The 18,549-nt window shown below is 54.2% G+C and overlaps 1 protein-coding gene across 6 annotated transcripts in view; it reads right to left on the bottom strand.

Annotated features, from left to right (window-relative positions):
- Positions 1-17,963, bottom strand: part of Agap1 (ArfGAP with GTPase domain, ankyrin repeat and PH domain 1) — a 488,301-nt gene extending 470,338 nt beyond the window's left edge. For 3 of the 6 annotated variants that reach the window (XM_058577559.1, XM_058577560.1, XM_046439535.2), the window contains exon 1: positions 17,752-17,962. In XM_058577559.1, coding sequence (XP_058433542.1) covers positions 17,752-17,914 — 163 coding nt within the window. In that variant the 5' untranslated portion in view covers positions 17,915-17,962. Of the gene's footprint in view, positions 1-17,751 lie in introns of all 6 variants that reach the window. The other 3 variants (XM_046439533.2, XM_046439534.2, XM_058577558.1) reach the window with 2 other exon arrangements.
- Positions 17,964-18,549: the final 586 nt, after the last annotated feature.

Here is an 18,549-nt window from a genome sequence, read left to right as displayed (position 1 = left end):
AAGCTAAAACAGGAAAGCCACAAAACCACCATGTCGGGAAAGCCCACCACGTGCAAGGAGGGTGAGTGCGGTACAGATGTCCCAGGGCCTCTGGTTTCTAAAGCCAAAGGAGGATCCAAACTCCAGGCATCACCTGACAGCACCTCAGGATCAGGGCTTCTCAGCCCGTCAGGCGTGAGGCTGTGGTCGGCTGCCCCCCGAGAAGACGTGCATCCAGGAGTCACCCCTGTTCCAGGACCCAGTTCACTCGCTCCTCTTCCTGCCATAACACCTGCACTGGGAGACCCCAGAGACATGGTGGTCCGCCGCACACTGCCATGAACAGAAGAGGGGGCCCCAGACCTGCACGCCAGCACACAGCACTCAGAGCAGCCTCCCGAGCCCGACGGTGGAGAGGTAAGAAAATGAACCATGATCCAGTTTTTCATTTCCTGGTCTTACACCTTTGGGATGATCTTATATCAAAAGCGAGCTAGAAAAGCCACATTTGAACTAAAAAGTCAGCAATGCGACCAACAAAACTGCAAACTAGACTGTCTGAAAAGTGACCAGGACCGACATGAAACGCCCTAAGGAATGACCAGACCAGGACGGCCCATCTTGCAAGCGCTGCCCACAGGAACTCACCTCCACGTGGGCAGGAGGGCCCAGCTGGGCAGGAGCCCTGGCTCTCACAAAGCCCCGCTGGTTCACACCCAAGCTCACAAGACTGATCCTTTCAGTCATGTGTCTCAATTTCCTGGAGAGGAAGGCAAAGGCAGGTTCTCCAGCTGGTGCAAAGGTCACCCGCTCACAAGGCACAAAGGGGCCGCTGGGCAGGAGCTGGCAGGAAGGAGAACCAGGAAGGCCATGGTTGGCCAGCAGCTGCACACACCATGGAGAGTCTTACATGGGGAAGGGAGGTGGGAATCAGGGAGGAGGCGCACAGGTTATTTTCTTGCTCTTATGTAAACAAAACCAGTGTTTCCCAGCTCAGGTTATTCTCCAGAGTGAAAACAAAGTCCAACTCAACAGGGTGCAGTCAGCTCTGCAGCACTCTGCCAACGCAGCGTCATCCAAGAAGTGACCACTGATGCAGCCGGGACCCCAGCCACCATTCCCACACACCAAACCCCATCACAAGCACTTCTGGGAAAAGCTCAGCGGACCAAAAGCCACAATTTGGGAAATTATACAGGTTTTTCTCCCCACCCTGTAAGAGAACTGCCCAGAAAATGTGAATCGTTGAAAAGATCTACATACGCAAGTTCCCAGGAGGGTATCTCCAGGCCAGGGATGGAGCAAGGGATGCCCAGCTCAGCCAAGGCTGAAAATCACAAGTTTGTTAAGAACTGTCCTGCACTCACTGGTGCCAGGTGTCAGGCCTGAGCAGCCGGTGGACCGTGCCTACTGAGACAACTGGAGGAGGCAGGAGAGGGGGCTGCATCCCACAGAGAAGGTTTTCTAGAAAATGCAGGGGACCAGGAGTCCTGGTAGCTCATGCCTCCCTGGTAGCCCTCCCACGCGCCTGGAGGGGACCTGGGGAGGAAGGGGCTCAGTTCCTCTAAGCGCTCAGGGCACCTGCCTCCTAGAAAACGCCAGCACCTCCCTGAAGCAGAAGAGAGTGAGCCCTGGTGAGCACAGGGCTGGGTGCTGCAGCACAGAGGCCGCGAGAGCAGACAGGTTCCCCGCTGCAAAGGTGGCGAGTCTAGGCTGTCCTGGGCACTGCAGGATGGCCCTGGCCTCTGCCCACCATACACCAGGGGCAACCCCCCTCAGAGCTGTGACAAAACAAAAGTATCTCCAGAGGTTGCCAGATGTCCTCTGTGAGATGGGGGCATGGCTTTACCACCCCACACCCTCAGCTGAAAGCAAGCTCTTGGCCAAACACTTCCCCTGCAGGCAGGGAAACTGAGTCACACAGAGAGGCTCTCCCTAGGGCTTTCTGACCTCTGAAGCAGGCACTGTCTTCATGGCTTTTCCATGCTGCCTCTGGCCCTCCTTGGCCTCACACACCCAGCAGTACAAGACACCTCTCGGCCCATGAGACTCACCAGCCAATCCTCTCCCAGCACCACGGTGGTCACCAGTCATTGGTAGGAACCTGCTGAACCTAAACCAAAGCAGAGACTCCAATCCACTGCTGGTGAGGGTGTAAACCTCAACCACTGTTCAAGAAATCCACTCAGCAGTTTTCTCAAAGTAAACAAAGAAAGTCGGGCACATGCCTGTAATCCCAGCTACCTGGGAGGCTGAGGCAGGAGGATTGCAAGTTTGAGGCCGGCCTCACAGTTTAGCAGGACCCATGATGGCACCAAGAGCATGAAGGAACCCACACTAAGGAGCATCACTCGGTAATAGCTGTTGGATGGATCTAGCATCTCCTTGCTCAGTGAGTGAAGCCAGACAGAAGGGGTCCTGTACTGCATGATCTCACTTTTATTTAATTTTGCAAAATGCAAACTAATCCAGAGTGACAGAAAGCAGATACGTGCAAACAGACAGAGCAGGAGGAGGGTGGCTGCAAGGGACCTGAAGAGGCAGGGGTGACGGGCACACTCTGTGCTGTGACCGTGGTTTCATGGTACGTATATCTGTCAAGGCTCATCAAACTGTGAGCTTTCGATAATCGCAGTTTACCTGACACAAATCACACCACTGAAGTCATGGGGAAAACTAGGTAAGTGCAGAAACCACATTGCAGCTGCAGAATTCACGCTCTGGTATCGGCCATGTTCACGCCACCTTCCGGGGAGTCCTGCGTGGACAAGACCATCAGGACCCTCTGCATCCGGCCACTTCCAACTCTGCCACCTTCCTTTGTGTGACGTCAGGCACATCGTTTTGATTTCAGGGCATAGATTTCTTTCTTTTATGCTAATTATAGCTGAGAGGAAACGCAACCTCTGTTTATACACATAAAAAGCATGCTTGCTAGCATCTTTAGTATCAGAAGGTATTTTCTACCGCCTAGGATTAAAGGTGCTGCAGTTTTTTCTGAATCCGGGTGAATTTTCAGAGGCAGGCTGTTTGGAAATCCCCTTCCTCCCAGACTGTGGAACCTGCCATCACAGGGAGCCAGGCTGCCACTGTGCTGCCTCCTGCCATCAGAACCGTCCCTCAGCATCCCAGCTGCCACCACACCTCAGCAACAGAGTAAGAAAAGTGAACAAGAAGCTGCTCGTTCCTTTAAAACCTCACAAGTGAAGACTGTGTGTGCACGTGCGTTTCAAATCACAAATCAAAACCTGCAGAGAGCAGCGAATTCCCAAGTCCTCCCGCAGACTCGGGCGGAGCAGACGGGGCTCCTGTTTGCTTTTCTAAAACGTCAAAATCGTGGGTGGCTGGGCCAGCGCTGAGTTGAGATCCTTCCTCTGCTGCTTCAGGAATGGGGTGACCGGGGCCAGGCTTTACCTCCCTGGGCTGCTGGCTGCTGACCTGCAGAATGGGGCTTCCACCACCTCTGTCCTGGGGTGACCAGGATGAAGTGTGTCCATCCTTGACACAGGGTCCGGTAGACAGCACTCAATAGATGGTTACCATGGGTCTAAGACGCAAGGGGAAGGGATGGAAAGAGAAGGGAGGCTCAGGAAGCCTCTAATAGAAATTTCTGGAATCCGTAGCAGGAGCAGCTGTTGGAGACGCCTGCAGGCAAGGGTGTCCTTTACAAACCGTTCTTGCTGCCATGGGGCTAGTCCCCTACGCCCTGCCAGCCCTCCACTGCAGGCCTCCCCTGACTCGAGCTCTCTTCCTACACAAGAGTGCAGAATTCTGAATGGAACCTCTGGGGAGGGCAGGCACGGGCCAGGTCCAGCGCTGGGCCACATGACCGCTTAGTAACTGTCTGCCTGTGGATGGCAGGACAGGTGCAGGGCAGTGTCTCCTACCAGAGCTTTGCAGTGCCGCAGCACACCTAGAAAGATGGCCATTCATGGCTGCAAAACCATCCCCCAGGAACAGGGCCCATGTCCTCAGGAAGAGTCTGTCCTGCATGACAGCTATCATCTGTCCACAGGCTTCAGGGAGGGAGAATCTCCCAGCTCCCTCCAGGCCCAGAGTGGAGTTGGAACGGCTTGAGTGCATCAGAGACCGAGGCACGGCGGAGGATGGCGAGAAGAGCAGACACCCAGCAAACAGGCTGGGGTCTCTGAGGTATGTGCTGTCCCTCGTCCTCGCTGCCACCCAGCCTCGTTCCTCCTCACGACTGTGCGCTGTATGTAGAGGAGCGAGGAGCAGGAACCTGGGCTGAGGAACACGACGTGAGCCCAGTGGCCAGAGCCTCGGCACCCACGCAGGCAGGTACAGCTTCTGAGGCTCTGAACCAGGAACGCTCGTGACGTCCTGTTCTCAAACCCAGGGAGACTCTTGCCAGCACTCAGGTGTCTAATGAAAATTCCTGGGTCTGTGTCCAGAAAGCTCCCCTAAAAGACAATATCCAAGTCATGGTGGCTCTATATATATATATATATATATATATATATATATATATATATATATATATACTGTAACCCAAGCTTGAAAAGCCCAGTTCCTGTATCTAATGGGAAATGGGCCAGAGTGATGGTGGCTGAGGAGGATGGACCGTCTGAACTCTCAGCTCTGCGACAGTTCTCTGTGACTGGCTCTGGGCTCTGCAGGGTGTCCTCCTACTGAACTCCCAGGCATGGCTGCTGCTGCACCCATGTGAGGTGGCCACAGGATGGAGGACGCTACCCTCTGATTCCTGAAGGCCAAATCCCAGCCAAGGCGGTCTGAACAGCCTTTATCCCTGTGCCACCCATGGGCACCTGCCAGGGCTGCCCCAGCGGGCTCTGGAGCACACAGGCAGGACAATATGCCCTGCCCTTGAAGGAAAGAGCTTTGCAGCAGATCCACGCAGCACAGCGTGCGTCAGCTCCCAGGCTTGGGGAGAGGAAATGGGACTGAACAGGGAGGCTGCTAGGCGGGGGCCACAATGCTACCGCCTGGGGAGGAGGAGAGGCCCTGTCGTTCTGGGAGAGGGAGAACTGTTGCTGAAATCATCCGATGGTACCGGCACCCAAGTCGTCTGTCACTCCTCCCACATGGTGCGGGAGTGAGGCTGGAGCCTCCTCTCCAACTCCACCAGCAGCATGAGGTGCCGGCTCAGCAGCTAAGCTTTTCCACTAGAAAGGGGACCATGAGAAAGCAAGAGGAGCATGTAGGAGGGGGCCCCTTGAGGCACCCACCGTGCAGAGCCGGAACCCCTGTTGTGATTAAAGAGGCGACAGCTAAAGCGCAGCTTGCAGAGATGCCCCTCAGTTAAAAGCCATGCTGGACTCTGAAGGGACGCCATGCAAATTAACAGCTGCACCCTGGCTAGAGACTCACACTCAGCCTCAGTCAGGGAAACATGGGGTCCACACCAAAGCAGGACCTTGAGCTTAAACAGCTTCACATCCAAACATCCCCACCTGGACAGCACAGCCTGGGTACACTGCTTGAGGTCCCCAGGAAGTGCACTGTGATGTGCAGAGACCTGGAGCAGTCGGTGCCAGTCAGCACAGCCAATCAGTTCCCCAGGAGGGCACAACCATCCTCAGGCAGAACGGGAGCCCTGGGGGTGAGACTGAGGGCTCCTAGGCAGTTGTGAGGCCAGCACCAGCTCTTGCACCACCCCAAGTCTGGGAAGCAGGAATTGGAATCTCATTCGGCTCCCCATTAACACTGTAATTAGCAATGCAAAGACAGAGGTCAGCCCCAATTTTGGAGGCTGATCCTGTAAAATTCAGGACCAGAGAAGAGATCAGGAGGTGATCACACAAGCCCTGCACATGCACTCACACAGGTCCCCGGCTCCACTTGCAGGACTCACAGGAGCTCATTACAATGATAAGCACACATATCTTTACCGGGCCACAGGGGCCACCTAGTGAAGTCTGAGGCCAGGCATCCCGGCCATGTCTGCGACCATCCTGGAGAGGTTCCTACAGACCCAGCGCACATGCAGAGGCATCCCAGCGAGGCCTTCTGTGCATGCGCGGTATCTGATACACAGAAGCACCACACCAGCTACAGGCCCTGCACATCACACGTACACACAACCTGCCTCCCTCCTTTCTAGACATTACCCTGATGAGTGGAATTCCACTATGTTTTTAGGAGAAGAGGATTCAAGGCAAAACAGCTTAAAAAATACCAGGACTACAGGGCCTCCCTTAACCATACCGGGGCCCAAGTTCAGGAACTAAGGAGTAATGGATGGGGCATTAGCAGTCACTTCATAGCCAAAAGGCCCCTAAGACCAAAGTGCACCCTCTGAAATTGCAGCCCAGAGGGACAAGCAGTTTTCCCCCAAGGGTCTATGGTGGGGCATATGGTAGGGCAGGAGCCTGTCTGAGAGCCCCCCCAGCCTGCTCCTTCTGTCACCTAGAAGCCAAACTGAACCACCTAGGTTGTGAAGGGACAGGAGTTCATTCTGCTTCCAGTAATCACAGACCAACAAGAAAACATCTCATTCCACAGCAGTACCTCCACCGCTCTTAACACAGCGACCTAGGGCACAGGCTTTGGGCCCACCCCACGGCAAAACCACCAAGACCCAAGTGAGAGGCTGCCCTCCCAAACACGCACACTTGGGCCAAGAAAATCAAGCCAGGCATCTCCTTGGGTTCCCCTGCAAACTGTATCAAGGTTGAGGTGACCAAAGCCGTCCTTCACAGTGCCAGTTAAACCCGAGTCCCCTGAAGAGTGAGGCCTCTCACTCCATCCACACCTGAGGAGCAGCCTGCCTCAAGTGACCCACTCCTGGAACCTGATGCAACAACCCTCGGTTGCCCTGGTTCGAGAACCCTTCAAACGTCAAGGCAGAACCAGGTGGCACCCTACAGCCAGCACTCACGAAACGACCCTCTGGGTGGGCAGAGAGGGACATGCCGTGACAAGCAGGCTCAAGGTGGCAGGCACACGGCTCACTCTGCACATTCTTCAGTGTGTCTGAAATCAGTCTCCTTTAGTGGGAAACCATTTGACCACAGGGATCTCAAGCCTTTGTGAGTGGGCATGCCTCCCCTGGGCAGACCAGGAGGGGCTGGAAAAGGTCTGCGGGTGGGTGAGGCCTGCCCTGGCTCTGGAGGGCAAACTCAGAACAGCCCCCAACCCCAACAGCACAGAGCACCCAATGTCCTATAGCACGTGGAGGGGGTGCCCGAGCTTCCCGGGTGAGCAGGTGTGCTCCACCCAGGGCTCTCTCCGGCCAGGCAACCCACAGACCTAAAAAGCTGACTGTGTCCTTGCAGCCTGTGTTCCATCAGAAGGAGGTTCAGGTCCTGGAGAAACAGCTGGGCTCCAGGTCCCAGCCCCAATCCCACACGGGTTTCAGGAGAAGCAGGACAGCTGTGGCCCCAGGCTGAGCCCAGCTCACATACAGCTTTTTTCCAGGTGGGCGTCCCCATGCCAGTGACACCCAGGAATCCTCACCGTTGGGGGAACCCTCTAGATCTAGATCATCAGCAGAGAGAAACACTATTTATTCTCCAGCATAAAATGGCCAGTAAGGTAAGAGTGAAACCTCTGTGAGCAGCTGCCCTTGACGGGCGAGGGCTGCAGGCCTGCCTTGCGGAGTTGCCAAGCCCCCCTACTGTGGGCCAGGGCATGGTGCTGGCCCCACAATGTCACAACTTCCCACCTTCTGAGCTCGACAGGGCTTCCTCCTGGAGCACTTGCTCTCTCCACTTCCCACCGTCCACTGTCCTCGCCCACTACACACCAGCCAGAAGCAAGTACCTGCCCTGTCTTTCCTGGCAAAGGGCCTCTATGGTCCAAACGCCTGGTTCTACAATTCTATAAAGCCATGATGTGAAAAAATACACGTATGCACGTGGATAGGACATGTGAGTCAAGCACCATGCGGCACATGTTCTGCACACTTGGCCAGGAGACCACCTGGCCCTATAAGCAGGACCTCAGGGGCCATCGCCATCCAGGGTCTGCATGGAGAATCTCAATCGTGTAAGTCCCCTTACCCGGGCTGACTCAGTCAGTCCCTAGAGATGGATCCAAACTAGTCACACTCACCAGAGACCGACTACTGAGCCGGCACCGCAGAGAGGAGGAAGCTGCAGTTCTGCCCCAGACGTGCCCGCCTGCCACCCGCTGCCTGCTCTCCCTCCATACTCATAAAAGCCCCAACGGTTTCTGGTGTTGAACTCCACTGCCACTCTCCACCACCTCGCAGCCACCGCCATTCCCGTCCTGCTCGGCCACAGTGAGCATGGCCGCAGGCCCCTCTGCGGGTATGGCGGGGGGAGGTCGTCCACAGTGCCACTGCCCAGTGACCGTCAGTACTGGCTGGCAGCCTGTCCTTGGAAGTTCTCAAGGCCCTCCCCACAACCCTGGCCAATCCTCCTCAGGAGAAGAGATTCTGCTCTGGGTGCTCCCGCTATCCCAGAAGCCCATCCTCACCTGAGTCGCTCCTGAGGCCTCCCTGACCTCCGCCCCCTCTGGCTAGCCCCACCCCAAGTCTGCCCTGCACTGCCCATGTGGTGGCTCAGCTCTTGTTGCTGTCACCTCCTGGGCCAGCAGTGAGGGTCCTGAGAGAAGGGCTACTGCCCTACCTGCCTGCCCCAGGTGGCGCTCCACCCACCTACAATCCTCACATTAGCCACTTCCCATACCAAACCAAGTGGGCACAAGCGTGGCCCGCCCACCACCGTCCCTCAAAATCAATATTTGTCTTTGCCAAGCCACTGGAGAAATTCCCAGGGACACGCAGAGCCCTGATCCAGGGCGGGCCAGGGCTTCCAGGGTTGGCCTCCATCAGCACTGGCCTGAAAGGGGGGATGGGCAGGTCCCAAGACACAGCACAAACAAAGAAAACCACTTGGAGAATCAGAGCTGGCAAGGCTTTCCTTCTCTCCTTTTGTGTCTTCCTTGTAATTGTACAAACAACACAAACTGGACTTGCTAATGTGTGACTGTTAAGACCACAAAGGGCTGGGGCCCTGCTGCACAGCGAGTCTCCTTTCAGCAGAGGACAAGCGCGTATCAGAGGATCAAGCTGATCATGCCTTCGAAGGGCTGGGCAGAGCCAAGGAGTTGGACAATCTAAAGCCGGACTTCCTGGGGAGGGTCCCACACAGCGTCATTCACAGAGCTGGTCATCCATCTAACAGGGAAGAAGGAGTCAGGGACGACCCTAAAGTTCAGGACCTAAGACAGGCCCAGAGCTGTGTTCATGGGCCAAGGACTGAAGGGTGGAAGCCTGAGGCAGGAGTCACACCATGACCTGGGGCCACGGGTGGCATCCTGAGCACCAGGTCCAGCTCGGGGAGAGAGAGAAGCCAGACTGGGCAGCTGCTGCCCAACCTGGACCTGACAGAAATGAGGACGTGGGCACCAAGTGACACATCCCGGAGTGTGCCAGGCACTGGTTGTAACAGTCCAAACTAGGAAACCACCCATGGGTTTCCAGACCCACAAAGAAGGTGACTGTCCAACCTCTCACCTCCAACCCTCGCTGAGCTTCACCTGGGCCACCCGCATCTGTCTCCTGATCTGGACGCTGTGCAAAAACTGCCTCTTTCCTTGGGCCTCTCTGCACTACGGGAAAGGAAAGGGCTCTCCAAAACGAGGGAATGTGGTCTCAATCCCACCAGCCCCAACCCAGACTCCAAATGACACAGGGTCCTTCGAGGGCCGACTCATCAGTGCTAAGACCAGCATCAGATGGTAGCAGACAGGCTCAGCAATGCCAGGTGGGCAGAGGCTGCTGACAGCGTCCCCCCTGGAGAACACACGACTTCTCACCCAACGGCCTCGAAGTCCAGGGCTGGGGCTGTTTCCCAACCAGCTTCCCTTTCATTATAAAGCCTACCAAGTGGTTACTGATAATACCAAATCAAGCTGAAGGCCATCAACACAGAGACCATAGGCCCCCTGCCCCCAGCTCAGTGGCAGAGCTCTTGCCCAGCCCAGGGGAGGATGGAACCCAGCTCTGGGTTCCATCCCCAACACCAACTTAAAGGAAAAAGGAAAAACACTCACAGAACTAAAGTAGGTGGGGCCGGGGTTGTGGCTCAGTGATAGAGCACTTGCCTAGCATGCATGAGGCACTGGGTTCAATCCCCGGCAACACATAAAAATAAGAACTAATAAAATAAAGGTATTGCTCCACCTACAACCAAAAAAAATATTTTAAAAAGCTAAAGTAGGTGTTGTTATTGTTCCAAGTAGTCATTAAAAAAAATTTCTTCAAGTTTCAACACCGTAAGAATGAAAATATTAAGTGAAACCAAACCCAATGCATTAAAACTAAATTCTCCTAAAGCGCTGCTCTCCCTTTAAGTCTATTATCTGAGAATGCAGTGACAGTAAAGGCCAGCGACCTACGCTGGAAATCAACACAGTTCTATTTGCTAGAGGCTGTTGAATGTTGACATTTCTAAGACCAAACATAAATCGTTTGTGAACATGGCCGGTAATTATTTGGAATTCTTCTCCCAGAACCATGAAAAGTGTTTCCCATCCTCTAAGAGAGAGAGAGAGAGAGAGAGAGAAGCAGCAGCTTCTAACCAGGATGCTAATGACAACCAGCCGGCATGAGCCGTTTTAGGGATGAGACAGTTGCTTGTGTGGAAACACTGTACAAATACTCCAACACTGCAGCCCAAAAAAGACAAGCCCCATCAAACAGCGGGAGAAGTGTGAAATTTGCAAATGAGCCCCTGGTTAAACAAAAACACCAATCTGTTCCCAGAGAGCTCAGGGTGGCCACCTGTTCGGGACTGGTGGAGTGCAGATCACCAAGGGAAAAAAACGATACCACAGGGTTGACAGCCCCTCTCGCCTGGTCCCCACCCTCGGGCCTATATTTAGTCTGCTCTCTATGGAAAATGTCCCGACCTTGCACACAAACAAGCTATTTGGCTGGTTATTCAAAGGATCCATTAACAACCTCTTCTGCACCACGTGGTACTTCTCTTTCTCTTTCCCTCCCCGCTGCAGACGTGACCAAGAAACCCCCTGTGGCATCGGTCAGTTGTAAGCACAGAGCACTGGAAGATGAAGGGATCAGACCCAAAACACAATGCTGGCCTGCCCCACATGGGGCACCTCTGCCTAGCAGGCAAGGCACGTGCCCACGTGCGGGCTGTCCACGCTGCAGGATGGAAACCAAAACTCCCTCCCAGGCCCTTAGAGACACCGGAAGGCCAGGGCTCCTATGGCGCACACAAAGCCTTGCCCAGACAAAAATAACAGATGCTGCAAAGATTAGAGATTAACATCTGTAGAGTGCACTTTGTTTCTTAGAGAAAGGTACTTAACAAAGGGAAGGAATTATGTAGCTAAGCACAGATCAGAACCCCAAACCCTGGATTTTAAAAATAACTAAGCCTCATCCGGCTTTGCCAGACTCGATCACTTAAGCTAAGGACACAAAGATTCTGGAGCACTGGGAAGGGAACAGGGAAGGGGCACAGGTCTGTTCCACTGTTGAGAAACATGAGACAAAACCAAAGCAGTAGCTGGAAAAAAAAAAAAAAAAAGCCACAGTGAGACTCACAAACTATAAACACCTGCGCGGTATCGGGAAAGGGAGCTCACAAAACAAGGGAGTAGTCACAACAAAGCAAAAGTCTGGCTTGGACACAAACAGAACCGGGGCAACAAGGCCACGGGTTTTGCTCTAAAGGTTCCTGGGCTACTGAAGCCACCCCCATCACCTCCCACAGGCGCCTCCTCAGCCCCTCTGACTTTTGATAACACACGGCTCCCCTCTTACAGAAGGCTCTTGCCGCTTGGAAACTGCGGTAACAAAGTGTATCATCCGCCAGATTATCATAATAACTGAATATGGAAGGACTGCATCTAAATATGCAGAGGATTACAGCAAAAATCAACACTCCCAAAAGACAGGAAGGAAAACCCACTGAACCACTGTGGGAGGCGGGGGAGGGGGGACACAGGAAGACAGCTGGTTCCACCTCCCCTGGAGGGTCTGGCACAGGTCTGAGCTCCAGCTGACAGGCCCAGGAACTCAGCACCTCCCAAGGAACATGCCTTCTCTTCTGTCAGCACTTCAAAGTCAGACCTGAAACCATCAATCCCTCCTCCATCCACTACGTCTAACCTCAGTGACATAGGGAACTCCCTGAGCCCTGGAGTCTTCATGGTATCTGCAGGGAAGGCTGCCAGGGAACCCTCGCCCTGAACGTGAGTGCCCCATGCAAGAGTGAGTGCCGGCCCAGGGAAGGTGCCCGGCCAGCGGGGGCATCCTCCCCTCCACCGAAAGGCTTCACAAAGCCAGCCCCACACCACAGCATGGGGCCACACACCAGGCCCACTCCAGACCTACAGAGCCAGAGACTCAGGGGAGAGGGGGTGCCTGCTGTCCGTATTCACAAGCTCCCGAGTCCTCCCTCGCATCCACATCTGAGACCACTGTTGTTCGCGAGCTGTGAGTGCTGCATTATGTTCAGCAATGCAGGCTGTCCTTTGATTATCCCTCTTGGTGACACTGATTCTGTCTGAAATCCTCTCCATCCAGCATAAAGCAACATCAAACTTTTGTAGACTACTGATCTGAAAAAGTTACCAACATTTAACAAGCAGATCTTTTTCTTCCCCTACCTACGCTAAAGAAAATTTCATTGTCACCCCAAATGCCACATGACATTTCACTTCCAAGCCAATTGAGCAAATCCAAAAGGCACCAGCCCTAACTTCTGTGCCCTGAGGACGGGTTTCAAAATGCCCTCACTTCTGTAGGAGGACAGACACTGCTTACACCACCAAGGAGCAAAAGGACCCACATTTCAAAGAAAACACTAGCTCACTGGCAAGTAAGCCAGTCAAGGAACACCCCTGCATATTGCTCAAGAGCCCCACACTGTCAACTCAACCAGTGAGGACAGAAAAATGAGCAAGACCTGATTTCTGCACTAACAGAGCTCCCAGTCCTACAAGCTGGATGGTAAGGAGGTGAGCCAAAGAGGACTGGGGACCCAAAGCAAGAGGACCTCACCTCTAATGAGGTGAAACCAACTATGGGTGACACAGACAGGGCCTAGCAGGATGTGCGGCAGGAAAGAAGTATCTCAGAACATGTCCCTGTGCCACATCTAAGAGCATGAAGCTGAACTCCCAAGGGACACCTAGGTTACTCAGGACATCAGAGAGCACAGTTGTGAGTAAGCCGCAAGGTTCCCCCAGAAGCAACTAACAGCCAACAGAGCATTATTTTTATGAAAGAGGTGCAACCTGCAACCTCTGATTCAACTTGAAATACTAGCAACTTGGCAGATAGTGACAAAGAAAAACAACATTCTCCATGGCAGGAAGAAGAAATGTGTTTCCCTAAACATAACACCTGTGACAACCAACCAAATAAATTTCTATATAAAAACAAACTCTTACAAAAAACTTTGCTGCAACAAGCGACTTTCAGGGAACATGATCCTTGTGGTTATTTGAGGCGTTCTCAAACCCTTCATCAAGGGTCAAGGCCGCACAAGCTTGGGATGGTATGCACAGACAGCTGTGGGAACTATGAACAGCAGGCGCTCCATTCCCAGCTCAGCAGACACCAGACACCAGCACTGAAGTTACAGGGTGGCCAAGGAAGGGCTCAAGATGCAAGTCAAACACGCAGCGCTCTACAGGGAACAGATGCTCAGTGACACACTGTACCACAGGCTTCGGTGGACCCTCTGCCCATATCGTCCCAGGTCCCCTGAATGCTGGGGCTCAGGCACTACTACGAAGCCCTGACCCCTGTGAGATGCTCTTCAAGGCAGTTCTCCTGCCACAGGCTGGGCCAGGCCAGGCAGGTGCATGGGTGTTGCTGACAGGCCACGCAGGAAGGGTAGAAGCAATGCTGTCAGCCAGGCCCTCAACTTCAGAGCACAGCCGAGTTTCCCAGCAGCATCCAGGAACCTGGGAAGTATAGGGCCCTGGCTGGATGAGCCACTGGACTATCACCTGCTCCAACATGCAACCGCCAACAGAGACTTAAAACAGCAACAAACTTTACTTAACAAGAAAGGCACTTGACTCATCTCCCCAACCCCATCCACCCACCTCAGACAGGGAGACCTAGACAAGTGGCTCAAACTTGAGGCCAGGCGGGTTCCAGGCACACTTCTAGGCATGGTGGCAGGAAAGGCTCAGGAGATGACAGCTGCATGCCACGTATCCCCGTGGGACACCCCAAAATCTGATCAGCCAAATGTGAAAATGATCAGCAACGTGGTCTTCAACTCTAGGAGCTTGTGGGATACAGATTCTCAAGGTAGGAAATAAGGATTAAAGAAAACACTTCTCTTCTGACAGACTAATGTTTTAAAACAAGAAAGAGGTCAAAAGCCTATGTATTCCACACCTACAAACAGGATTACTGACCGATTTTTACTTGGGAATCTTGGTGAGCTCTTTCTGCTAAAATGTATTAAATTCAGTCCACTGTTAGGTTTTCCAATCAGACCCATTTCAACTGTCTTTGATACATGCATTAGCCAAAGTATTCCCTTTCACAGGGAAGCATGCCTCAGGCCCACCACAGAAATTCCTGAAGACACCAGAAAGCTGGAAAATTTTAAATAAATTAGAGCAAAGCCAAATGCTGGCCAACAAGAGGAATTATATCTTCAAGTGTTTTTCAGAACTTCAAAAAGGGCTCATGTCATGGTAATCAAAAAGCTTTGTACAATTGGGGTCAAGTGGCACACGTCTGCAATCCCAGCTACTCCGGAGGCTAAGGCAGGAGAGCCGAAAGTCCAAGGCCATAGCCAGACCCTGTCTCAAAATAAAAACTACAGAAAGGGGATGGGATGTAGCTCAGTGGTACAGCACCCCTGGGTTCAATCCCCATTACAAAAAAAAAAAAAAAAAAAATCTTTATATATAGAACCCAATTGTGTACATTTAGACAGGAAAAAAGACTAACTGGATCTCCTTTAAAATTAAGAGTCTTCCCTTTTGCAGGACAAGTGATTTTTAAATCGTTTGCTATGGTATGCATATACTTTCCTGGTTGGAAATGGTTATACTTTAAAACGCAGAAAGATTTACACTTTGCTGCTGTACCATAAAACCTCAAGGTTCGACTGCAGGCAGGGGCTAATGTGGTATGTCTCCAGGGCTGGGGTCCACTGCAGTCACTGTGGTGCTCTGGGTACCCACTCAGTTTCATTTCCTCCAAGCGTGTCCCTCTGAATCCCCTGCAGCAGTGCCCTGACTCTGTCAGTGCACACAGCTACACATAACTGTATCTACATAGCTCTCTTCTCGCCCAAAAATGCTATCCTGCCACAATTAAGCAACCCTCTCAACTTCCAAAACAGCAACGAAGTATACGAAGTATACGCTTAAGTCCCTCCCACATCCTAAAATTGAAAGAGAGAGGAGAACATCTCACTATAACCAACAAGCCTAGAGTAAATCAGAAAGGGCAGGGAGAGGTCCTCAAAGAGCTCTGTTTGGGGTGGCCAGAACCCTAGGCCCCAAATGATCCCTTGGTTCACACCAGACTTAGAAGTGCCTCTGTCAATCAAGGGTCATCACTCCTCCCAGAACCTCCATGCTCCTTTACAAAACCTGGATAAGGAAGCTGGCCATCCTCTCCCTCAGGGTTGGCACCAACAGTGAGATCACGAATGCCAGCGCATTTGTGCTAAGTTCTATACAAATGAACAGTGGCACCATTGTTGATAAGATCAGAGGCATACCTGACTGCTTCTTAACCTCACTAAATTAACTACAGCCATGGCACAATATGGACAGTCCTACCTCTAACAGAAAAATAACAGCATTATCAAAGCCCCAAACAGAATCTATCCATTAATTGTGAGCCTTATTAATTGACAATATTTCCAGCCAAGAAGGAATCTAAATCTCCTATTGTACAGGTAGGCAACAAGCTATCAAAAAAACATCATTTCAGAATCACATAGGAGGAAAAAGGGAAGGAGACGGGAAGAGAAAAGAAAACTGCAACCGCATCCTCTTGCTGCACTGGAAGTGCTGAGAACCCAGAGTGCGGCTTCAGAAATGGGAAAAGGAGAAGGACTGAAAGGGGGTGAGTCATGCTCAGCTGGAGGCCTTCCTGCTCACTGCAGCCAGGTGCACTCAGCGCCTCACCCCAGCTTTCCGTGGGCTTCAGCAAACTTCTGCAAACGCATCCAGAAGGTAAAGAAGATGCACCTGAAATAAGCACCATGCGCCTTCCACCGCTACCCAAACACACCCAGACCTCAAGTTCTGGAGGAACCCATCTGTAATATCTCTCAATCCACCAGATGGGTGCGGGTACCAGGATCTCCTGCCACAAGCCTAGAGACACACAAGGGTCCTGCCTCTTTAAGAGTCTAGAAGCACCTTAAGTTGCCAACAGGGCAGCCAGGGGCACTCAGGGACAAAAGGTGCACTGAGAAGCAGGCCTCCTAAGGCTGGAGCCTGCTAGGACCCTTCTGTGAAATCATCCAGTCTCCTACGGATACAGTCAGCCAGCCATGGGATGGGGTTCAAGTTTTTGAGGCTGCCAAATGCCAAGAGGATCGGCCACACAAAATCCACCTTCTCCACCTAACAAAATTCCAAACCAAAACACCCTGGGGTTAGCAGTTCAGAATGCACAGTGCCAAAACAGAGCCCTCCTGAGGGCCACGGCTTCTCACTCCCAAAAGGCAGGGAATTGGATAATGGTCTCACCTGCTTCCCAACACACTCCCACCGGCAGGAAGCTCCCATGTTCTACAACAGAGGTCTTACAGCCTTTGGGCAGGACACTCTGCAGCACTGACAGGGCACCCTGTAAGCCTTTTACTATCAGTGATCAACAGCAATGAGAGAGGACAGACCACTGATGGACTGTGGCTGAGACATAGCTCCACGGCTACCTATATGCCACCTGCTCCCCCAAAGCAGGACCAAAGGAAGAAAGCAAGGAAACAATCCAGAAGCCCAGTAGCAGAGAAATGAGAGCCACTGGCAGTTCAGAGGGAACACAAACCCAGAAAAGGCAGGCTGCTTCCTGCTGCCACCTCACTTGCAGGACTACTGCCCTGCCTGACAGGCAGGGGAAGGTGAGAGTGTTCTATCCAGCCCCTTCCCTCTCCACTGGCTTACAATCTACAGCATCCTCCACTTATTTCTCCCCCTCCCAGTGCCAGAAGTGTCAAAGTGAGAACCTCAGTAACCTGGCCTCCTATAGTGCTCTTCTGATTTGATCCAGGACTTGTGATATAAAACACACTAGGGAAGCCAACATTTACACAGGGCAGGTGAGGTGGCCCTGCACGTGGACAGGCTGCTGCCTGGTCTGGATTTCTGCACGGGCTAAGTTTGACGGCCTTCCTTCCCAGAAATCCCAAAATGTGCAGACACGGGCCGTGGGAGCACCACAGCACCTCAACAAGATAGCCGGGCCAGCATCATATCTTCAACGTCCTCCTGGACTCTCAGGCCTGGCCTCCTGGTTGGGTGGCGCCAACCCCTCCAGTTGCCCCCAGGCGTCTGGCTGAGTCGGGACATTCTGACGGCCCAGGACGCGGGGCACCGAGCCACTTTCTCACAGGAGAGACTCTACTGTCCATTATCAAATTAACGCTGATGATCCATCTTCCCTGGCAGGCTCACGGCGCACCCGGCCTTGCAGGGCAAGAAGCACCGCAGTGCTCCCTTGGCGGGGCAGCCGCGTGCCTTGGCCCCGCGCGAGTGTACACACGCACGCACACACGCGCGCGCGCACACCCCCGGCGAGCCGGAGGCGCCCGCTCCCCCGTGCTTTCCAGAAGCCCCGGTGGGCCCGGCCCTCACCTTCGATAGCGATGACGTGCTCCCGGATCTGGTTCTGCAGCACCGGCTCCTCCACGCGCTCCAGAAGCTCGTAGATGGAATAGATGTTCGGGTGGACCGATTCGAAGCGCTGGATCTCGGCCCGGATGGCAGCCGAGTTGGCCAGCTGCTGCTGGTAGTTCATGGTGCAGGCGCCGCGCCCGGAGCCGCGCGCCCCCCGCCGCCGCCGCCCCGCTCCCCGGGGCCCGCGGGCCGCCGAGCCCGGGGCGCCGCAGCCCCGGGGGAGCCCGGCCCGCCGGCGGCGGGCGGAGGAGGCACGAGAAGAAAGGCGCAAGCAGAGCAGGCGCGGGGTCGGCCCGTAGGCTCAGTTCATGGCCGGGACGCGCAGCCGGCGAGCGAGCGGGCCCCCGCGTCCCGGTCAGCGGGCCGTCCGGGGGGAGCGCGCCCCCATGGAGCGCGCCGCGTCAGGCGCGGCCAGCCCCGGAGGAGGCTCGATCGGGCGCCTTCCTGCGCCGCAGCCGCTTCCACTCCTAGACGCTGCCCCGCCGAGCAGCCATTAAAGCCCAGGCAGCCGCCGCGCTCTGAGCGCCGGGGCCGAGGGCCGGCCCCGGGCAGTGGCCGCGCCGCTCCGGGCGCCCGGCCGCGGCGTGGGTCCGTGCGCTGCGTGCTGCGCTGCCGGGCGCGCCGGGGCCCCAGCGTCGAGCCCGCCGTGCGCCGCCCGCCGAGCCGGACCAAGCCGCAGGCGCCGTGCAAGCCGCGGAGCCCGCTCCGAGCACCGCCCGCCGCCTGCCCAGCCAGCCCCCTCCCCGGCACGCAGGG

This window comes from Marmota monax, unplaced genomic scaffold (assembly GCF_021218885.2).
Source record: "Marmota monax isolate L192 unplaced genomic scaffold, Marmota_monax_Labrador192_F-V1.1 WCK01_AAM20220418_F8-fsc00041, whole genome shotgun sequence".
NCBI lineage: Eukaryota > Metazoa > Chordata > Mammalia > Rodentia > Sciuridae > Marmota > Marmota monax.
The sequence above is the reverse complement of the archived record's forward strand: the minus strand, read 5'-3'. Positions and strand labels throughout refer to the sequence as shown.